This window comes from Ammospiza nelsoni, chromosome 3 (genome assembly GCF_027579445.1).
Source record: "Ammospiza nelsoni isolate bAmmNel1 chromosome 3, bAmmNel1.pri, whole genome shotgun sequence".
Taxonomy (NCBI): Eukaryota; Metazoa; Chordata; class Aves; order Passeriformes; family Passerellidae; genus Ammospiza; species Ammospiza nelsoni.
The window spans coordinates 92135536-92155783 of NC_080635.1; the positions used below are offsets into that span (position 1 = coordinate 92135536).

At 38.9% G+C, this 20248-nt stretch overlaps 1 protein-coding gene across 1 annotated transcript in view; it reads left to right on the plus strand.

Annotated features, from left to right (window-relative positions):
- The window catches only part of ME1 (malic enzyme 1), a 154595-nt gene that overhangs the window by 104787 nt on the left and 29560 nt on the right, over window positions 1–20248 (plus strand). The window contains exon 7 of the mRNA XM_059467795.1: window positions 13517–13626. Within this exon, the coding sequence (XP_059323778.1) occupies window positions 13517–13626 (110 nt within the window). The remainder of the gene's footprint in view (window positions 1–13516; window positions 13627–20248) is intronic.

The following is a 20248-nucleotide window of genomic DNA, read 5'->3' on the forward strand; positions in this document are numbered from 1 at the left end:
TATAAGAGCTATAATTTTATGGAGTGTTCTTTTGAGATCACTGCTATAATCCCCGGGATCTCGTGTATTTGAGGAGATGATGAGGAGGAGCCATTTAGAACTTCTAACCACCTGTTTAAATTGTTAAAAGAGAGTTAGAACACTTCTGGGACCTTAATTTAGTCTCCAATTAAACTTTTTTCCAGTCATTTTTAATAAATATTTGAATATAAATTTACCAGTGAGATAGTTTGGACTGAAAAGTTTGAACTTACTTCAAAGGCAGTTTTTAAGAAAGCTAAATTCACAATGATAAAGAGTAACTGTAGCCACTAGCACAGGCAGTAATAATATGTCCAGTGTAGGTGAGCTGGAAGTGTTGCCAGTTTTTCAGTATAAAATACAATGTTCATTCTTTCCCTTTCTCTTGGGATTCCAGAATTCTTCTGTTTTTCTGCTATGAAAGCAAGAGTGGCTCTTACTTCTTGATGATGACTTCTGGAAAAAACATTACCCTTATAAATACACCATTTTATTGAGCTTGAGTATTCCAGTTCTGTGGCAAAGTTCATAAACATTCCTCCAATTTTTCCCCAGTAAAAATCTAATTAGGAGTGATTTTCAAGTTAATACATGAAGTCTTGACTTCATTTAAATATTAATAGTGCTGGTAACTTTTGGAGTGTTGAGGAGCCATTGAAGGAGTTTTGGTTCATCTTTGAAGCTTTACTCTTTGTGTGGACCTTTGAACATTGCGACTTAAGTAAACCATATCAGTAAAGCAGAAAAATGGGTTTAGCTTGTAGTAATAAAATGTGATTTTCCCTCAAATTCTGGTTAATATTTTCAAAACAGTAATTACTTGAGTACTTAAGAAAAGGGTTCTCTCAGCTTTTTCTTTCTTATGTTTACATAATACCAAATTTCTTAAGGACAAATTTTTGTTTAAAATTTTCTGATTAGTTCTGAACTGATTTTGTGTGGTCATTGATCTAAAAAAGTGTGTGAACCACTCCTTTCCTGGTCCAGAATAGCTTAAATCAGTCATCACATGTGAAATCAGAGAACAACCAAGCAGTCACAACTTGCTTTTGTAATACTGATGTGACTGGTCAGAAAACCATGTGTGCTAAGGGAGATGCAAAACATGCAATAACTGAGTGGGAGGAGCTCCAGTTTTAGGCCAACCATCATGAGTCTAGGAGCAGTGTGCTTAAAGGCAACTGTGTAAAGCCTGTGAAGCCCTTCTGAACTACTATGAAATTTTGTTTTCTTCTGAAAGTAAATGATTTCCTGTAGCTTGCTGATGCCAACTGCTGCAGATTAAATGTGTATTTATTAACTTGGGTTGCAGTTTCACTTGCAGAGCTGATTGGGAAAGCTTTTTAATACAGGATTGTAAACTTGTGGCCCAAAAGTGCCTGGTGCTTTTATCTTTAGAGAGTATCTGATACTCCTACAATCATGCAAGGTATGGAAGCTACAATCCATGTTTTCACTGTTTTGTATCAAATCTGCTCAGGGAAGGGCAGAAATAAGGAAGAATGCTGTCTGAGGAATGGCAGGTTACCATTCCCAGGACCTAAAGAGTTTGGTTGAGCACATGCTTACATTGATTTTTGTAATATTATCTGGTTTGGAGTATCTTGCATGGGATGTGCACTGGAAATGTTGCCTATTTTTATTGATATTTAATTTCTGCTGAGTAGTACTGAGGTGGAAAATTAAATGGCACCAGAAATGCTACTCAAACAGAACCCACCCATCTGCTCCAAGGAAGTAACAGTGCTCTCCATCTTGCTGGGATGTGTAGGACCCTGGGCATAGTTCTTCTCTATGTTTATGCTTTATTGGAATAGATTCCAAAACATTTATAGTCTTGGATACTCTCCCTTGTGGATTACAGTACTTTCTGGCCTTTGTGATACAGGCTGGGTTTCCTTCCAGGTGGTCCAAATGTTGCTGCCAAACTCTCCTTCCTCTGATGCGCTGCGTTCACACTTCCTCTGGAGAAAATAACTTTATTGGCTTTCCTATACCAAAAATAGTTTTTGTTCTTTCGTGGTTCTACACAGCTTTATTGCTGCCTCTACTTCATCTCTGCTTTAGTTATGCAGCTCTGCTAGCTTTTATTTTTTCATGTTTTGTTTAGGAAAATTTGGGGTTTTTTCCTCCATTAATGTGGGATACCTTCCCCTGCTACATCTGCAATGCTACTTTTCTTTATTTCTTTCAGATAGCCATTTAACACCTACCTTTTGTAAGCCCTTTCAGTCATCCCACAGAGTGCTGAGCATATCAATTAAATGTTTGGAGTTCCATGTTGTTTAAACATTTTTTTAGTCATGCTCAGTGTATTGTAAGTTTATACAGACAGAAAACATTTTTGTGAACGAGTTTGGCCTTCTGCATAAAATTAGGCATTTGGTTAGAATCAGTTTGGTTTGATATTTAAATATTTAACTGCAGACATCAGAAATGGTCATTACAGTGCTGTTTATACTGTAAAAAAATATAATGGTGTGATTGCTCTGTCCATATTTGATAATCCCTTATCTGTTCAGACTTTATTTATGTTAACCTTTTTTGGCTGTGATAGTTGCTCAGCAGTAGCATATGTCCATTAGCTATGGCTTTTTAATTTATTTTTTTTAATCCAGAGTAGCATCCTTCACTTTTGAATTTACATTTGTGAGGAGAGACTGGGAGCTGGGCCTCCCAGTGAAGCAGCAGCTCATAAGAGTGTACAAATATATTGGAAGGCAGGGTTTAAAGTAGACTGAGCTAAGCTGTTTATAAGTGGTGCCTAATGACAGGACAGGAGAAAATAAGACACAAATGTAAGAGAAATTTCAGCACTGAAAAAACCATTTTACTGTCAGGGTGACTGAGCCTTGGCACAGGTTTCCCAAAGAAGTTGAGGAGTCTCTGTCCCTGCAGAGAGTTCAAAAGCTGTCTGGGTGTGGTCTGCCCAGCCTGCTTTTGCTGACCTTGCTTGAGTGGGTGGGTGGTGAGATGATCTCCAGAGGTGCCTGCCAGCCTCAGCCATTCTGTGATTCTGTAATATTCCACTGTAACAGTCAGGGTTCCTCAAATCAAATAATATGTTGTCTAAATAATGCTTTGAAAATAGTAAGCTCCCTTTTTCTTAAAGTTCTACATTCTCCATTTCTTCAGTCTAGCCTCGAATATGCTTCTTTTCTCTCAAGTGCAATTTGTGTTGCAGGTACATAAGATATTTTAATGCCTTAAAAACACCATCAAGAACTTGGAAGAGGTGTGTTTCATAAATGATCGAATAGTACAAATATTTGGATTGTATTTCATCTATCAGAAATGCTTTAAGTATTCCTGTTGAATACAACCTCCTTTTGACATTTCTGAAAGCTCATTACTTCTTTGCCTTTTAACAGTCAAGATGAAGGCTGTCAGTGATGGAATTGAGATTTCCATCTGTTCATTATGCCTTAAGTAGCAGAGGGGAAGAGCAGATGTGCTGCCCCAGGCTTTCTACTAATTTGGCTATCCAGCTGCCTCTTTTATTTTGGGAAAAATACCTATAATCTCATACAAATATAATCAGATATGTAAGGAAGTGCAGTCATCTTGGTTCAACCTCCTAAGACTACTTAGCAATCTTTAGATTCTGGCAAAAGATACAATACCTTTTCCAAAAAGGCATTGCATTTGCCATAAATCACTCAGGCCTGATTCACTGAGACATCAAAACAGGCACTTAAGTTAAAGCAAAGGTGTAGTCCTCTTGACCCAAACTGGAATTCTCATATGTTTAAGTAAATACCTTAATAAATTAAGCTTTGTTAAAGTAGTGTCTTTTGATACTATTAGATTCAGTTAAATAAATTCAATAAAAAATTATTAGGAAACTTTCTGGTGGAAGATTATCAGCCAAAGATCTCTTTTATTTTTTTTTCTATAATCCAGACCCTTCTCGACTTTGGAAAGTCGGAAAAGTTGCTGTCTGGGCAGTGAATATATGAAGGTTCATTCTCAAGAGAATTCATCTCATATAAGCAAAATGCCACACACAATCAATGCAAATCTCATTTGTCCAGCCAAATTGAAACCTTTACCTTTTCCAAGAGCAGCTCTTCTTTTCATACAGAAATCTGAGAATGTGTCCAGAGAAACATCTCTAGCCTGGATTTAGGAATCCAGGCTTCTTGGAATAGATGATTCCACTAATCACAGTAATTATGAATAGTAACAGTAACACAATATCTTTCATACTGAAAGATGTGTAGAATTCCCTGTGACAGCTCTGTGCAATTGTTGACCACCATTCAAGTGCTGCTATACTTACCTCTTTTTGATGACTTTTGCAAAATTAAGAACATTAAAAATCTAATTTGTAGGGTGTGCAGATGCATACCAACACCAGGGCAAACCTCAGAATTTAAGATATTTTTGTTGGCAATGTAGAGTTGCTGACAATCTTAATCAGACAGTAATAATCAGTAACTTTAAAGATTGCAGTCATGAAGTAACCAGGAAACACCAATTTGAAACTAGGTTCAAATTATTTTAAGTTGTGTGTAGGATGACTTATCAAACAGTGTAATGCATTTTACATGCTCTTTTTTGATAACAACAGTTCTTTTTTGGTTTAGCATAAAGCCATTTAATTAAAATTTTAAAAGTAAGCTTGAAGGGTTTAACATAGACCACTCTATCTTTTGGAGGGCAAGAAGTGATGCACACCTTTAGCTACAGCTAAAGATTCATGAGGAATAAAACTGCTTACTGTTTCCAGCTGAGATGGATTTCTTTCTTGATTCTCTGTTTTTCTGATTTAGTCTGCTCAGACACTTGACCAATCCATCTGTTCAGTACCATTCCTTCCCTCAGCCAAAATGTAACAGTGCCAAGTCTCTAAAGAAGAATTGAAGAGGTTGAAAAGAAAAAAAAAAAATCTCAGGTCATCTGTTTCAAATCTGCACTCATCTCTTTTAAGTGAATGTAAAACTGAAGGTAATTTGAGATTGTTCTTTGGTCTAAGTCACAGTTAAATCAGCTAAGTGGTAACACTGGAAAAAGCAGTAGAATAGCTAGGAGACAAGTGGAATTACATTTTCAGGCTCCTGGAGTTTTACTTTTGACTTAGGTGGGGTCAGGATCAGGTAAAAAGTAGACCAGAACAAATTCATGAGAAAACATCACAGTAATTCAATTTGCTGTTTACTTCAAATTCACATGGAACCCTTTTTTCCCCTTAGGAGGAAAACTACCAAAATTTACAATATAGTTTTCTGCCTCTTACAATTTAACCCGAGTGTTAGACAAGCCCTCATACCTCTGCATTGGTGGAAGTTTGTGTGGTGTATTTTCTCATGGCAGTGATCTGGTCTTCTGGGGCTGATGTTTGGGCATGTCAAGAACTGAGTCTAAGAGTTTGGCTGATGTCTGACTTTGTGAACTTTCAAAAGTACAACTTATTTGTATAATGTGCATTATGCTGTATCTCACTGCTGTGTCATCCATCCACCTTCCTGCTGAGAGGGCTGTTTCACAGCAGAGAGGAGGCGACCTGACACAATCCTCCATAGGAAATTGATTTGACAGTGCTCTGTGAAAGTTCTTATGGAAGAGAGAATGGTGAATTTATGTTAGGAGTGGTCAAAAAAGTTGATTTTATTAATCAGTCTCATACCTACATATTCAAAACATCCGCATGTTTGTGTTTATAAGGTCTGACCCGGCGTGCTCATGTGTGACATTTAAGGCAAAAGCACCCTGGTTATCACATCCTCAATGCTTTCTCTGGGCTTCTGGTGATAAGTGGTGATAGATTTGATTTTATACAGGTTTTCTATGCCTTTAAGATCCAGCAGCTGTGCTGGCATGCTTATTTTGCCTCAGGGTATTTCTTACTTCAGCTTCCATAAATTTTTTGTGTCTGTATGTCCTCATGTTGAATTTCTTCAGATTGCAATGACTTCCTGCTGTGCCTGTAGGATAAAGAGTGCCACAGGTAATGTGCTGTGGTAGGGATTGTTGCTGTTTTCAAGGTGCAGGGTCCTGGTCCCAGAGGTGTCTTTGCTCTGGCCTTACCAGAGCTCAGGCCTGCTCATCTTGATGTAAATGAAACATTTTAAATTTTCCTTCAGTTGGCTTTGTTCTTTGTTATCTTTGTGTGTCGCTGTTGTCAGCTCTGTTTTGCTGCTGCTTCCAGTAGTGCACATATTTCCATTCATACTTCATTCACATCATCCTCCTTAATTCTGTTACAAAAGTCTCTACATGTGAACTGGAAATGTCTAAGTTATGATCAAGCCCAGTTCCTGACAACATTGTTGTGTGGTGTACTTCAGAAAAATATAAAAAAATAAAACCAAATAGTTTTGCAACAAGAATAAATAAAATTTTACAGTGTGGTAACTTACTTCTTTTGCAGCCTTTGTATATTACAATCCTAAGATATTGGGGGGTTAATTCCATCAGGTATTGAACTAGAAGAAATCTAGTTCAGGTTCACTAGTAAGCATCCATATTAATCCTTCAACAGCAATTTGAAAATGCACAAAAATGTAGAGTGCGTGTGTTTAGAACTGTTGTCAACTTATTGTCTCAGTAGAATGGACTTTGAAAGGCTTCCATTTAAAGAGCAAGCAGTCCCTGCTACAGTGTGATGCAACAAATGGCTGATGACAGATTAAAAACAGCAACTGTCCTTTTCTTGTAGCAAGAGTTTCTCTTAGCTTATGATTTAATTACCTTTTGTCTTAAGAGAAGCCCTTTATGTACACAGAGCATGACTGTGGGCAGAGAATCTGGTCTTGCTCCTCTGCTTATGAACAACAATGTCTGGGACCACCACCCTCAAGACCTTCCTAAATGAGCACTGCTCTGTTCCTTAGCCTCTCTATTCCCAGGGCTGTCAAGTCCACACCTGGATGCTGTTGGCTGGGGGGAAAAAAGGGAGAGAATTGAGAGTCATCTGCAGCCCATTCTCCTCAGTACTCCTGGGATTGAAAGGCCATGGAAATGAGTACCACATATGTTCAGGACAGGGAAGGAGCAAGCAGAGGAGTGTTAGAAGCACTGGTACAGTGCCAGAGCACTGTGGTTGTGCCAGGGAACACTAATATAGAAACCTTTAGTAGAATTTTATTTCCTTAAGGAAATGTGACTGAAGAAAGGGTCTGCTGCTGGTACTAGGGTGGGTGCTAAATGCTGCCATCTCCCACATCTCCATGCCTACTTTGGATATGGACTGAGCTCATTCAGGAAAGGATTGGTTTGGAAATGGAAAATGGCTATGAAAAACAGTCCTATGAAAGTACATGCTTTCTGTAGCTAAAATAAAACCAGTGGTTGCCTACAGGGGAATAAAAAGGAATTTTAAGCAGACTCCTTCATGTGGAAAGCGGAGATGCTGACAGTTTCTATTAAGTTCTTTAGAAAATCTCTTCCTGTGAAGAATGTCCTGTCTGACTTGCTGGTCCAATTCAGGACAGAAAAAGTTATTTGTAATTTAATGATACCTCTTCTGAGAAGGTATTTGCATTGTAGAACTGGCTGGAGCTCAGTGCACCTTGGACAGATTTTTGTCCCGTGCAGCTGTAGCACATCAGGCTGTTGGAGAGGCAGCATGAGTAGTACCATCTGCTGCAGAAGGGTTGGGATGTTTGCTGGAGGATATCTCATCTGGGCCACCTTTTCCACAGAATATACATGTAGCATTATTGTGCAAAACTCTAACCCCCTCGTTCAGTTGCATTGAATTTAAGCAGCGGGTTGCAGCTGTAGCGGAAGAGGAGCTGGGATGGGTGTATGACCTCACTGCAGCAGCTTCATTGCCTTGTGAAATGGATTAAAGATAGCTGGGAGGAGAGGAGGAGGAGAAGGCATCCTGGTCCAAAGAGTTGTTTGGAGGGAGGCATCCAGGCAAACCCTGGCACAAAGAGGAGTTTGTAGTAGTGTTCTTTATCCTTCAAATCTGTTTTGAGCAGTGGGATATATGGTAATGAGCAAGCTTACAGCATTTGGAGTGAAGAGGAAGGAGATAATTTCCACATTGTCCTGGTGGACTATAAATGGTTCTGGCTGGCAGGGCAGCTGCATGACGCACAAGGCAAGGAACACAGCGCCAACGTTGCTATCATTTTGGTTTGCTCCTTCTTAGGAATGGGGGGCAGCAACCAATTCTGATGGTTTCTAAGGCTTTTTCAGTTCCAGGCATGTATGAACAAAAAAAAAAAAAAAAAAAAAAAAAAAAAAAAAGTAGTCAAAAGGAGTTTGGAAGCTCTAAAAACCTAAAAAGCAACCACTTGTTCCTTTAGGAAGGTTTCCAAACAATGGCTGGCAGTAAGAACAAATGATCCAAATATACATCCAGAAAATCTTCTTAGCTGTAGAAGTAAGCATGGATTTTACTGATCATATGGTTTGAATTCAAAATTATGCCCAAACTTTTATAGCTCCCACTGTCACCAAAAGCCAGATTCTTGAGGGTTTTCCCTGTTGAGGTCTTAAGAGCATTGAGTTCCCAAAATACTTGTACTGTATATTTGGGATGGTTATAGAGCTGTGGACATTTTTCTCCAGCTTGTTACATAAAGACATACTCCGTAGAATTATTTGGAACATTAACATTGTTGTCATAGACAACTGAATATAAATTTACTTACAAATGGGGGAAACTTAGCTAAGACTGTCACAAAAAATATGTTGTAAATTGGGAAAAGAATTGGAGACGCTTTTTGGCAACCACATGCTGTTCAGTGGGATGGTTCATTTTAATCCATTGTCCAGCATTTGCCTCCCATACTTGATGACAAATATGATGTTGCATGCTTGCCACCTCTCGTCTGCATTTTCTCTTCATAACAAAACAAAGGAAATATGGCTTTGAACTTCTATCCAGTTGGATCCTGATTCAGACTGCCTGTGTGACTTGGAGCAGGAATCTAAAATCCAAGTACACAGAAAGGTGTGGGTGACAAATCAGGATTTACAAGGGGAAACAGTGGTCTGGATTATCACTTTCTAGAGACAATTTATATTTGTTTAATCAGCTACTGCAGTGACACATCCTTAACAGCCGGAAGAGAAGAATTCACAGCTACAAAACACTTGGTTGCAAAAGTCCGTTGGTCTCTGGGTGGGACTCAAGCCAAGCTATTGCTATCAGAGAAGTGTTTTCCAGAGCACAAAAATATTAAGGAATTCATTAGTGTATTTGTTACAGTTGCACACTGAGGAGGAATGTCTACAAGCTGGGTTTTTTTTAGTTTTGACAGTGTAGAACTAGATCTCATAAGTTCTTCTGGTTAAGACAGTTGTTGCCCGCTGGATAGGTTGTTTCTTCCATTTTTTTGTACCACTTTTCAGTATGAATATTCATGTTGGTTACAGGTTCCTCTCTATCCCCAGTTATCCCCTGTGAAGCCCTTAGTCAAAAGCAGTGGTAGCAGGAGAACTGATGACTCTGGTTTGAGCAAGCCATTAGGCATGATGTATTTTATGTGACTCATATCACAGAGTCAGTTAAGTTGGAAAAGACCTCTGAGATCAAGTCCAACCTATGACCAAACACCACCACATCAGCCAGACCATAGCACTGAGTGCCACATCCAGTCTCTCCCTAAACACCTCCAGGGATGGTGATTCCACCACCTCCCTGGGCAGCCAGTTCCAATGTCTAATCACCCTATCTGTGAAGAAATCCTCCTAATGTCCAACCTAAAACTCCCATGGAGCAGCTTGAGTTTGTCCTCTTATCTTGCCGTTGTTTGCCTGGGAGAAGAGGCCGACCCCAGCCTGGCTACAACTTTCTTGTGGCTAGTTGTAGAGAGTGATAAGGTCACCCATAACTCTCCTTTTTCCAGGCTGAAGAACTCCAGCTCCCTCAATTGCTCCTCAAAAGAGTTGTGTTCCAGTCTCTTCACCAATTTCATTGCCGTTCTCTGGACTCGCTCCAGCACCTCAGTGCCTTCCTGACTTGAGGGGCTCAGAACTGGACGCAGCACCGGAGGTGCAGCCCCACCAGTGCCAAGCACAGGGAAACAGTCACTGCCCTGGTCCTGCTGCCCACAATATTGCTGATACAGGCCAGAATGTCATCAGCTTTCCTGGCCACCTGAGCACGCGCTGGCTCATGTTTGGTCACTGTCAACCAACGTCCCCATGTTTTTTTCTGCTAAGCAGCTTTCCAGCTGCTTTCCCCCCAGCCTGTAGCCCTGTTGTGATTCAAGTGTAGGATGCAGCACTCGGTCTTGTTGAACCTCATACTGCTGTGCTGGCTTGTACATCCAGCCTATCCAGATCCCCCTGCAGAGCCTTTCTGTAGATCAACACTCCCACCCCCATTTGTGCAGCCTTGTCACAGAATGAAATGTCTGCTTGCTTCAGGAACTCTGCTGCTGGTGACATATTCAAAATAAAATGTTTTTCGTTTATGTTGGAGATCTGAATGCCTACAGATTTCAAAGAGGAAGATAAAATTGTTGTTGTAAGGTGTATGATTATGAAGTTTAGCTACTTAAGTAAGCAGTACACTCTATTCTTTCACACTATCATATTAAATAGGTAGTTCGCTATTTTTGAAATTAAAGTTACCTCTTAGTGAGTTTTCTGTCATGATAATTTTTCTGATTTCGTCTCCTAATCTTCTTGATGTGCCTGAAGTTGCTGTCTTTTAACATGCTCTCTTTTAGTAGTCAACCACAGTCACTGAATGGTGGTTTTAAATATGATGCTTTTGTTTGTAACACATCTATTACTGGTGTCTGGACCTGCCTGATCAGGCACTCTGTATCATCAGAGTAAGCTCAGTAAGCAGTGTAGTCAGTCTGTGCTATATCTAGTATTGATGGAACATGTTGAGATGGTCAAATTTTAGGATAGCTGCAGCCTTTGTTTTCTCTTTTCATAATGTTTGAAGATAGTATGACTCACAGAACTGTAGCAGCCCACAGTTGCTGGAATTAGTGTGATTTCAAAGGCACAGCAGGGTTTGATGGCTGCCCATGGACAAGCACCAAAGTGCTTGGTGCCCTTCTCTTCTTGCAGTCATACGTGTTCCCTACCCACCTGTAAAGAGGTGCAGATCCAAGCCCAAAATGTGCAATGACAGCAGGGTATGAGGTGCAAACAGAGAGGACTTGTTCTGCTTCCATGAGGGTTGATTCAAGCAGTTACTCTTTATGGTGCACAAGCCACTGAAACTAAAACTGTTCATCAGAGTGTGAGAAGGGTGGAAGGTTATTGTAGAGTGATACAGGAGGGAAAATATTTGGTTAGGTTTTGGCTCAGCTTTCTGCTTTAAATGATTGTGGTGGGAAGATGTGGAGGTCATAGAGGAATTGATGGCTCTTTTGGTATGGTCGCTGCCTCCAGAACTGTGAGGCACCTTTGTAGCCAATTCATTATTGCTAAGGGATTTTCTGGAATGCCTGATATTAACTATTTTGTATTACCTCATCGGTATGTCTCATCTATTAGTGCTTTTGAGGACAAGAATACTCCAGGCAGAGAAATAGTGGATAATTTTCTTGTCTCTTTTTTGAGAATATAGACCTCAAAATTCACAAGTCTTATGAGGTACTGCTGGTTGTGTGCAGCACTGAAGTCTCAGGTTTTTACCTGGATGCCAGGTGTTGCACGTGCAGTGCAGAAGAATGCTGCTTAGAAATTTTTTTTCTATAATGCCATAATCTCAGAGGCCCAGAGTTAGACTGCCTGTATTTTTTCCATTTTAATTGAACAGCCACAATATCTGGCTCAGAGAATTCATATGGATAGTGTGTCTAGTATAGGATGATTATTTTCTACAGGGATGCTCTTTTAATATAACTCACAGGGAGTTTTGGTCTTTGTCTACAAGGGTAATGGATAACAAAACAGAGAAAAATAAAATGTAGATGAGAAATGGAATGTTATATATGGTAAAATAAAGAAACAGACTAGCCTAATGACATCCAAGAAACACATATAACCAAGCTCCAGGATTCCAGAGTGATAATCTCATTAGTTTCATATTATTATGCAACTGTCAACTACTGGACCCTTATGGAGTCACAGAAATTTATGGCAGAAACTGAAGCAGGTTAGAAATTTAAATTAATTAGAAATTAGCTCTAGTTTTTTATTTGAACTCAGTTGTGATTTACAGTACTGGACTTGCCAAATTTTATTTTAAACAGTGGCCTGTCATTATGCTGCTGAAGAAGTCCAGGTTTTTCCATCAAACCTGAAGATGTATTTATTTTAGTAAGGATTACTATTCCTGCCAGTGGAATCCCCATAGATTTGGCTAATTGTAATATGGCTGTAAATATGTGTTTTCCATGGAAATGAGTTTAGTCACTGGAATTTTTGGGTTCTTTTAAAGTACTGATGGCTTTGATTAATGTGGTTGCCAAACACATGTATGGTTTGGAGAAAAACTCAGTTAATGTATTTACACTGAAGTGCTCACTATATGTATGTATTGCTTTTCTGGATGAAGCAGGAATTGACAGCTTGACTGTCTCTCATGCATTTGTGCTGTTAGCAAATAAGGAAAGCCTCCTCTAGCTCAATCAGGATTGAGACTATGCTGCAGAGATCTTGCCCTCTTGCAAATGTCTGTGAGCTCGAATCCAGTCTTTATGTAGGTTTTGTAGATATATTTTCATTGCTTTGTGGGTTTTTTTTTGCTTTTGTTGTAAGAAAGTAATTGAAAATTCCATATGTGACTGGTATGCAAAGAATCCAGAGACAGTACTACTAACCATACATATAAGGATTGGGCAATATTTACAAGAACATGTAGTGACAGGACAGGGAGGAACAGTCTCAGACTGAAAATAGGATTAGGTTAGATACTGGGAAGAAATTCTTTACTCTGAGGGTGGTGAGGCACTGGAACACGTTGCCCAGAGAAGCTGTGGATGCCCTGTCCCTGGAAGTGTTCAAGTCAGTGTTGGATGAAGGTCTGAGAAACCTAGTCTAGTGAAAGATGTCCCTGCCCATGGCAGGGAATTGGAACAAGATGATTGTGAAGGTCCCTCCCAGTCCAAACCATTCCATGATCTGTAGTGGTAATATTAAATTTAACTTCATACTAACTTTCATTTTAGGACTAATCTTACTAGCACAGCAAGGCAATTGTTGACTTGTTAGGTATTGACATACAAATCTAATGCCAGGAGTCTTGAGTTTCCATATTAAAAAAAACCCCTAAAAATACAACCACAGAATTATAGCATGGTTTGTGTTGGGAGGGACCTTTTTTTGTTCTCTAGGTAATTGCTCAGTGGAGACTTCTTTTGAGATGTCTGCAGAGGGTGGATGCCTTTTCCACTGATCTTCTATTCATAACTTAGAACTTAGTAAATACTATTAGTAGTATGATTATGCCTTCTAAATAATCTGTATGAATGTAAAGATACCAAATACAAGAGAAACATGTTGAGTGTTGTATGATTCAAATTATACTTTGCATTTAAAATCTGACCACAAATGTTACTAGCATTTTAATGTATGATTTTGAAACTTTTTTAACATAATGCATAATTTCTTGTTTTTCTAGATACGGCATGAACTGCCTCATTCAGTTTGAGGATTTTGCTAATGCCAATGCATTCCGCCTCCTGAATAAGTACCGTAACAAGTATTGCACTTTCAATGATGACATTCAAGGTAAGAAACTTTTTCCTTTTTCTCTTCTCTTCACTGTTTTTCCCACAAGCCACAAAAATAAATCTTAATTTCCAGAGGGGAAAAAATTATCAACTTTATTGTAATACTTATAGATGTATAGGTCACATTTTGCCTTGGGTTTCCTCAGCATGAATTTTTGGTGAGCTGCATTTGCTCTTAACCTTTCATCTCTCATTTACACCTCATACTTTATTTAGATGTTTGCTCTTCAGGTTTAGGTTTTTTTTTAATAGTTTAATATGTGAATGGCTTTCCCCATATAAATTACTGACTTCTTTGAGCAAATATCAAAGCTCAGACCTGGACTATACTTCCTTGGCTTTTTGTCACTCCAGTGACAACTGCTCCACTGTTCTTCATGCAACTGGATTGATAAATGTCAAACTGTTTTTCACTTCTTAAGCTGACAACTCAGTTAAATATTAATGTAATTTTCCTCACAGTCTCACTCAGTATTAGATGGAAATGATCCTCTTGACTCTCTTTTTCCCATCTGAATAATTTATGGAATGAGCTAGAAAAAGGCAGGTATCTAGGGTGGGAAATGTCCACAAGGGGAATTCCCCAGTGCTCAATCTAAAAAGGCATCTTGTCCCTCCCTCCCTCCCAAGAAGACAGACAAGTAGGGCTGAAGTGGTGTATGCTACTACTCAGGTTGCCTTATATCTGGTCAGAGAAGAGCACTGAAAAATAACTTTCTCTAGGGCAGTGGCTTCCATCCTTGAGAGCAGTCTGAAGATGAGCTGCTGGAGAGAGGTATCCAGAGAGGGCCCTGGGTATCCGGCTACCTCTTATCCCTGATGTTCCCTTGGGTATATGAAGGTCTCAGCAGTGACACGTCAGAAATGGAAGTTAACCTGTATATATTTTTCATGGCTTTCAGTTACACTTTAAGCCAACTGTTAAGAGCTGGAGTTTTCCAGAAGTCCTTATTGAGTCATGCTTGGGACCTAGGTCATATTTTAGTGACTCAGTCCATGGCAGTGGATTCAAATAGTCCTTGTCTTTCTGGTGTTAGCATTTGACTATCCACATGAACCTTGTTCCTGTTATAAGCCTGGTTGAGTTCTACTTATGCATCTGAAACAGATTATGGAGAACAACCTCCCAGATGGGAAATAAACTAATTACAAAATGTCATTTCCTTTTGTAAGAAGCGTGGTGCTTCCTACCCTGAAGGGTCTGAGTGTAGCCATGGCTACAGCACTTCATTTTAGCAGGCCAAACAGCATCTGGAAGTTTCCGTCGTTGTTTAGAGGCCTGGTTCCCACAGGGAATTCCTTGTAAGTATGAAGGTCCTTAATCCAAATCAGAAAGAGACTCAAGTAGAATGTGGTTTCAGAGAAATGGGAGTGTTTCAGCGCAAGTGTACCAACTACAGGTAAACTTACTTGACGAGGCCTTGTGTGTATTTGCAGTTTCAAACCACTTCATTCTCTCTCCTGCACCTTGGAAGGAAGTGTCTTGACATTCAGTAGTGTTGGAAGGCATCCCTTTGGCTTTTGTCTCAGCTGCTGTAGCAGCTATCAGCCTTCCTTAGAAGTACAGCCTTTTAATTTATTTGTTCTCTGCAATCTAATTTGTGCTTATGGGGCCTTTGATATTTTCACAAACAATGCTTGTGACTTTTGACTTTTGGGTGATCTCCATCCTTAATATCTGTGTAGCTTCCAAGGGGTGAAAGTGGATGCATTTATTTCTGGTTTCTGTCATTTGTCATCATATCCCTGTAGTTCCCTTCAGTAACTTTTTTTTTCATAGCATGTCATCTTCTCCTGTAGTGTGGAAGTAGAATAACAGCCCATTGATCTTTCATCACTCTTCCTCTTCCAGCTTTATAAACCCTAAGGATCTTTCACCTAGCAACTATAATGAGAATGGATGGTGTGAACTGCTTTATCAATCCTTTGAGATTTTCAGATTATAAATAGCATGACTTTTTCCAGGCTACTTGAAAGAGTGGCTTTCTCTGTATGCAAGTTGTGTTTTTTGCAACAGTAAAGCTGACAAGTTGTGCCAAGGCAATAAAAGCAAAGAAATATAACACTGCATCTAATTTGCCATCATCTTCTGAAGATAATGCTTACATAGTATTTTAAACATAGTTTCTCCTAGCACTAATATTTTTCAAGAGAAAGCTACTTTAAGATCAAAAGAAGTGTTTAATATCTTCCATAGAAATGTTTAATATCTTTTATAGAAAGACTTGAGGATTTCTTTCTTTATATAAGATATCCTGAGAAAGGATCCCTATATATCTTTTATATATCTTAGTGATGCAATGAGGACCTTTCAGTATCTCAAGTCTAAAAAATACCCTAATATATGATCCTGATTTTTGACAGTCACTAAAATAGATAAAGAAAACATGGCAAGCTGCATATACCCATCTACAAGTACTGACTTGGACAAATGCAGTTGCCCTCTCTTAGCTCACAGCTATTTACACAGGGTCAGCCTGCCCCTAACTGACAATGCAGAACATTTGGAAAAAGTCTGCCAAAACACTGGGCACAGAAAACCACTAAAGATTGACCATTAAGGATCACCTATAGACATAATTAAGAATTTCTGGAAACAGTCTCAATCCCTGCTACAGTACAGTCACATCCTTTACTTGCAGAAGGCTTTGTCACTTTTTCTACATTACCTCTCTGTACACATGCAATTGAGAAAAAGGTGAATAGGATTCTGACCAAATGGTATAAATCTGTATTGGAATAATAAAGTTCTTTGTACTTTAGCATTTTAGAAAGCATCTTTGGTTTTGGATAGGTGGTGAATTTCTTCCCTCTGAAATTACAATAATTTCTCCATATCTGTATTTTCAAAATATTTTCTTACAAACACAATAGCAATGTTTCCTTAGGGAGAAAATATTCACTTTTTCCCTTGGATTCCAATCTGGTTTTTTTCTAACCACAAATCAGCTTGGTGCTTTTTTTTCCTCTCTCTCTGAAATACTGAGACAGATTATTGGAAATGAAAATCAGAGAAAGCCTTTGGTTTAAAACAAATACTTTTATCTGCTGTTAGCTATTAGAGAACCTTTTCCAAAACTGAGGGGGGGTTTGATCATCATTTCCCATATGGGAGAAATACGAATTAATTTTGTAATGGCAAACTTCACAACATTTAGAATTAGGTCAGATTGCTAGCTTTGCTCATCTCCAATATACTTAGGGAAGGAGGTGTCATGAGGAGAGGGTGGAATTTTCTAAAAGATCTGATATGTGATGGTTTTTTTCTTTCCAACCCCTTCCTGGGAATGGACCCATGGGACCTGTGTTGCCAAACAAAGCTGTTTGTTGGGGTGAGAGATGTTCTCTGTGTGACTGCCCTTGAAGGCAGCAGGCTTGGGATTCACAGTTTAAAATTTCCTCAAAGAAACGAACCAGTTCCCTTCCCTGCTGCAGGGAGGTTGAACAAGTCTCTTAATACCTGCTAAAACCAAAGTCCTAGGTACAAGGCAGTGCTGAAATCCTGCTTGTGGGTGGGGTTGGCTTGGGCCACACCTTCCTGCCCTTCACAAACCCAGGGTGTCACAATGCTCTCTTTCCTCACCCATTTTGACTTTGGTGAGTCTGTTGGAAGAGGTTTTGCTACTTGGGCACAGTCAGTGGCTTAAGGCATGTTTGCATGTCTTCAGAGATGTGCATTTTTTCTTTTGGTGCTTATGTGGTCACTGGTTGCAGTCACTGCTGACATGGATACATTTCAAATAGTGGCATAAATATCTCTAGCCTTGCTGCCTCTAGGTAGGTCAATTTTTTCAATTATTACATTCTTTTCATCTTTTTCCCCCCCTCTATACTTAAAAATTGTCTCAATTGACAATGACAAACTTCTGTAGTATAACACAATCTACATTAAATAATGTTTATCTGCTCTGTAATACTGGAGTTACAGGTCTTGTAGCTTCACGGTACCCACAATTGCAGTGCTTTCCCCCACAATGGACACAGGGCCTGTATTTTATGCCAATAAAAATATTTACACAGAGAGATTGCACTGGTTTGGAATTAACTTCAGTATCCATCATGACCTTAGATGTCATTAGTTTTGAACAGCTGTGTTGTTTGATTGCATCAACATTTTATGAAAAGAAAGAGACGTAAAGTAAAAAATGTAGACCACACATAACTTAACATAATTATTTCATTTTGTATTTTGATTTTATTTAAAATGTATGTTAAGTGTTCAGCAGACTGCCATTTGAATAACCAGGAAAATTATACCTGGAAGTTATGTTGTGACTAATTCAATGTTAAATCAGTGCCATTCTCAGAAATCAGAATTTCTGTGTTATAAACATTGTCCTTTTTAAGATTCAATTCTTTTGACATTAATATAAAAATTTATACATTTGGTACCTGGAAATTTCCCTTCTTGAAATCAAATTGGAGAGAAGATTTTGGATTTGGTTGTTACAGTTGTGATGGGCATGGGGCTTCCAGTTTTTCTCTGACCAGGATTTTGAAAAATGCAGAGTGGAATGACATATAATAGTTCAGATATTTATATCATATATCTCAAATTCTGATAAAGTATGCGAACTGTAGAAAACTTCTTTCATAGACATGTGCTTTACTTTCAGGGGCATTGGCTTTCAAGTGAAACATGCTGAGATTTTAAAATGAAATAATTTTTAAAATAAAATAGTTTTTAAAAAATCCTATTGAGACATATGCTGTAGGGTTATGTGAAGTGTATTTTTCTTTTGGTATATTAAGGATATCACCTCTTTGTTACTCAGTGATAAATTTAGATTGAAATCAGTGTGTTTTCAAGTAAATACTCTACTGTAGCTTTTGTGTCATTTTCCATGTGTATACACAAGCTCATGTAGGTACAAGTATTCCTCTGTTTCTCTTTTTGCTCATTATGGGTTTAAAAAAGAAATCCGTTCTCCCCCTGTTCCGGGGCAGCCAGCTCCGGGTGGTTCCAGGTGCTTGCTTGAGCTGGGTGTCGCACTAAATGCCCTCCCAGCCCCAGCCATCCTGTGCTGCTGGGACTCTGTATCCTTTTCCAAATATGCCAAATGGTTGGTGTTTTAGACAGGCTGCCTTTCTCCTTGCCTACAGCCTTTCCCCTCTTTCCTCTGCCTGCTGCAGAGCAGGGCAGTGTGCACATGCAGCTTTGAGAAGCCCATTCATGGCAACAAGAAGGAGCTCCCATCTCTTAAAATAGGGGCCTTTTCAACTACCCACAGCTGTAGCATTTGCCTCGCTAGCAACTGAGATCTCACCTTTTCCATAGGATCTTTACTCCCCTTTTTTCCTGTATGTGTAGGAGATGGGAATGGATTTTTTTCCCTGGCACACTGTGAAGTGCTATTTGGATAGCTGGCAATGTTAACATGTGATTTCTGTTATGCTGTGTATTGAGAAATATGAATTTTACTTTTACCACTTCCTAATCTTTTAGTCCAGAATGAATACCTCAGATTTTTGGATGTGCTGTAGAAAGTTCTTCCCTCTTATTGTTTGCTGGCTTTTTAAAATGAGATAGGTAAAATTACATAAAGGAACTACTAGCACTTGATTACAAGTTTTACTTTTTGAAACTTTAAATAATGGACAAAGGCTTCAGTGCAATAATCCCTTTCTCACTAATTTAAATTAAATTTCATGCAATATAAACTAAGTTCTTATTCCTCACATTTTGGGGCTTTTCCCCCCAAGTCTTTTGTTCAATTATATCTGCTGAAAAGGTAGTCTGTGCTCCCAGGCATTTACAGTGTGTCAGCCTGAAAAGGCTGTGGATTTCTTTTAACATATTCATGCTCATTTGTGCAGTTTATTGTAACAAGGCTAAAGAATCTTGCACAGAAAATGAAGACTTGGTATAGAATAGTTTACCTTGATATTTCACATCTATTGTGTTTATACAAGACATGACTTACCTTCCTAAAAAACTATAATGAAATATTTGCTGTTGCAGCAGTTGACACTGCTTTAGGAAAATGTCCTTTGTTAAATTTGCTTTGATTAGTATTCTAGAAATCTGTGGAGAATAAAATGGGTTTTCAAAATCATGTTCTTGAACAATGTCTATCTTATCCTGCACACAAAGGATTTAACCTGTGCTCTGGCCAAACTGATTCTCCACTTCCTACAGCGATGACAGTCAGAAAAGTAACAAAAATCTGCTTGTGCCTCATGATGTCCACAAAAAGTGGTTTGCATCTGCCTTGGCAGATGGATGTGAATTGCATTTTGATTAATTTCAAAAGCTTGAGCCAGTATTCAGGGTGAACTGTAAGGTCATGGCGTTAGAGCAGTTCCGGTTAAGCAGATCTGCCATTTGGGCAGCCGGTGCCCCCCTTCAGTGGGAGGGAATAAGGGAAGCTGCTGATGAGGAGCGATGACAGCCACTGCCAGCAGCAGTGATAGTGGGTTCAGTAATCTAATAAACTGCCTTATTATTCCTTTCAGAGTCAAAAGGCTGAATAAAATTGGTGTGGAATACTTCTAAACACCCTTTTAAGGGCAATTCGTGATTTGAGAGAAAAGTCGTATTTAAGCCTTTATCTATTGCTGTTATAAACTTTGTTCTGAATCACCCTCATGATGAACATACAGGTAACAGTAGCTCACAT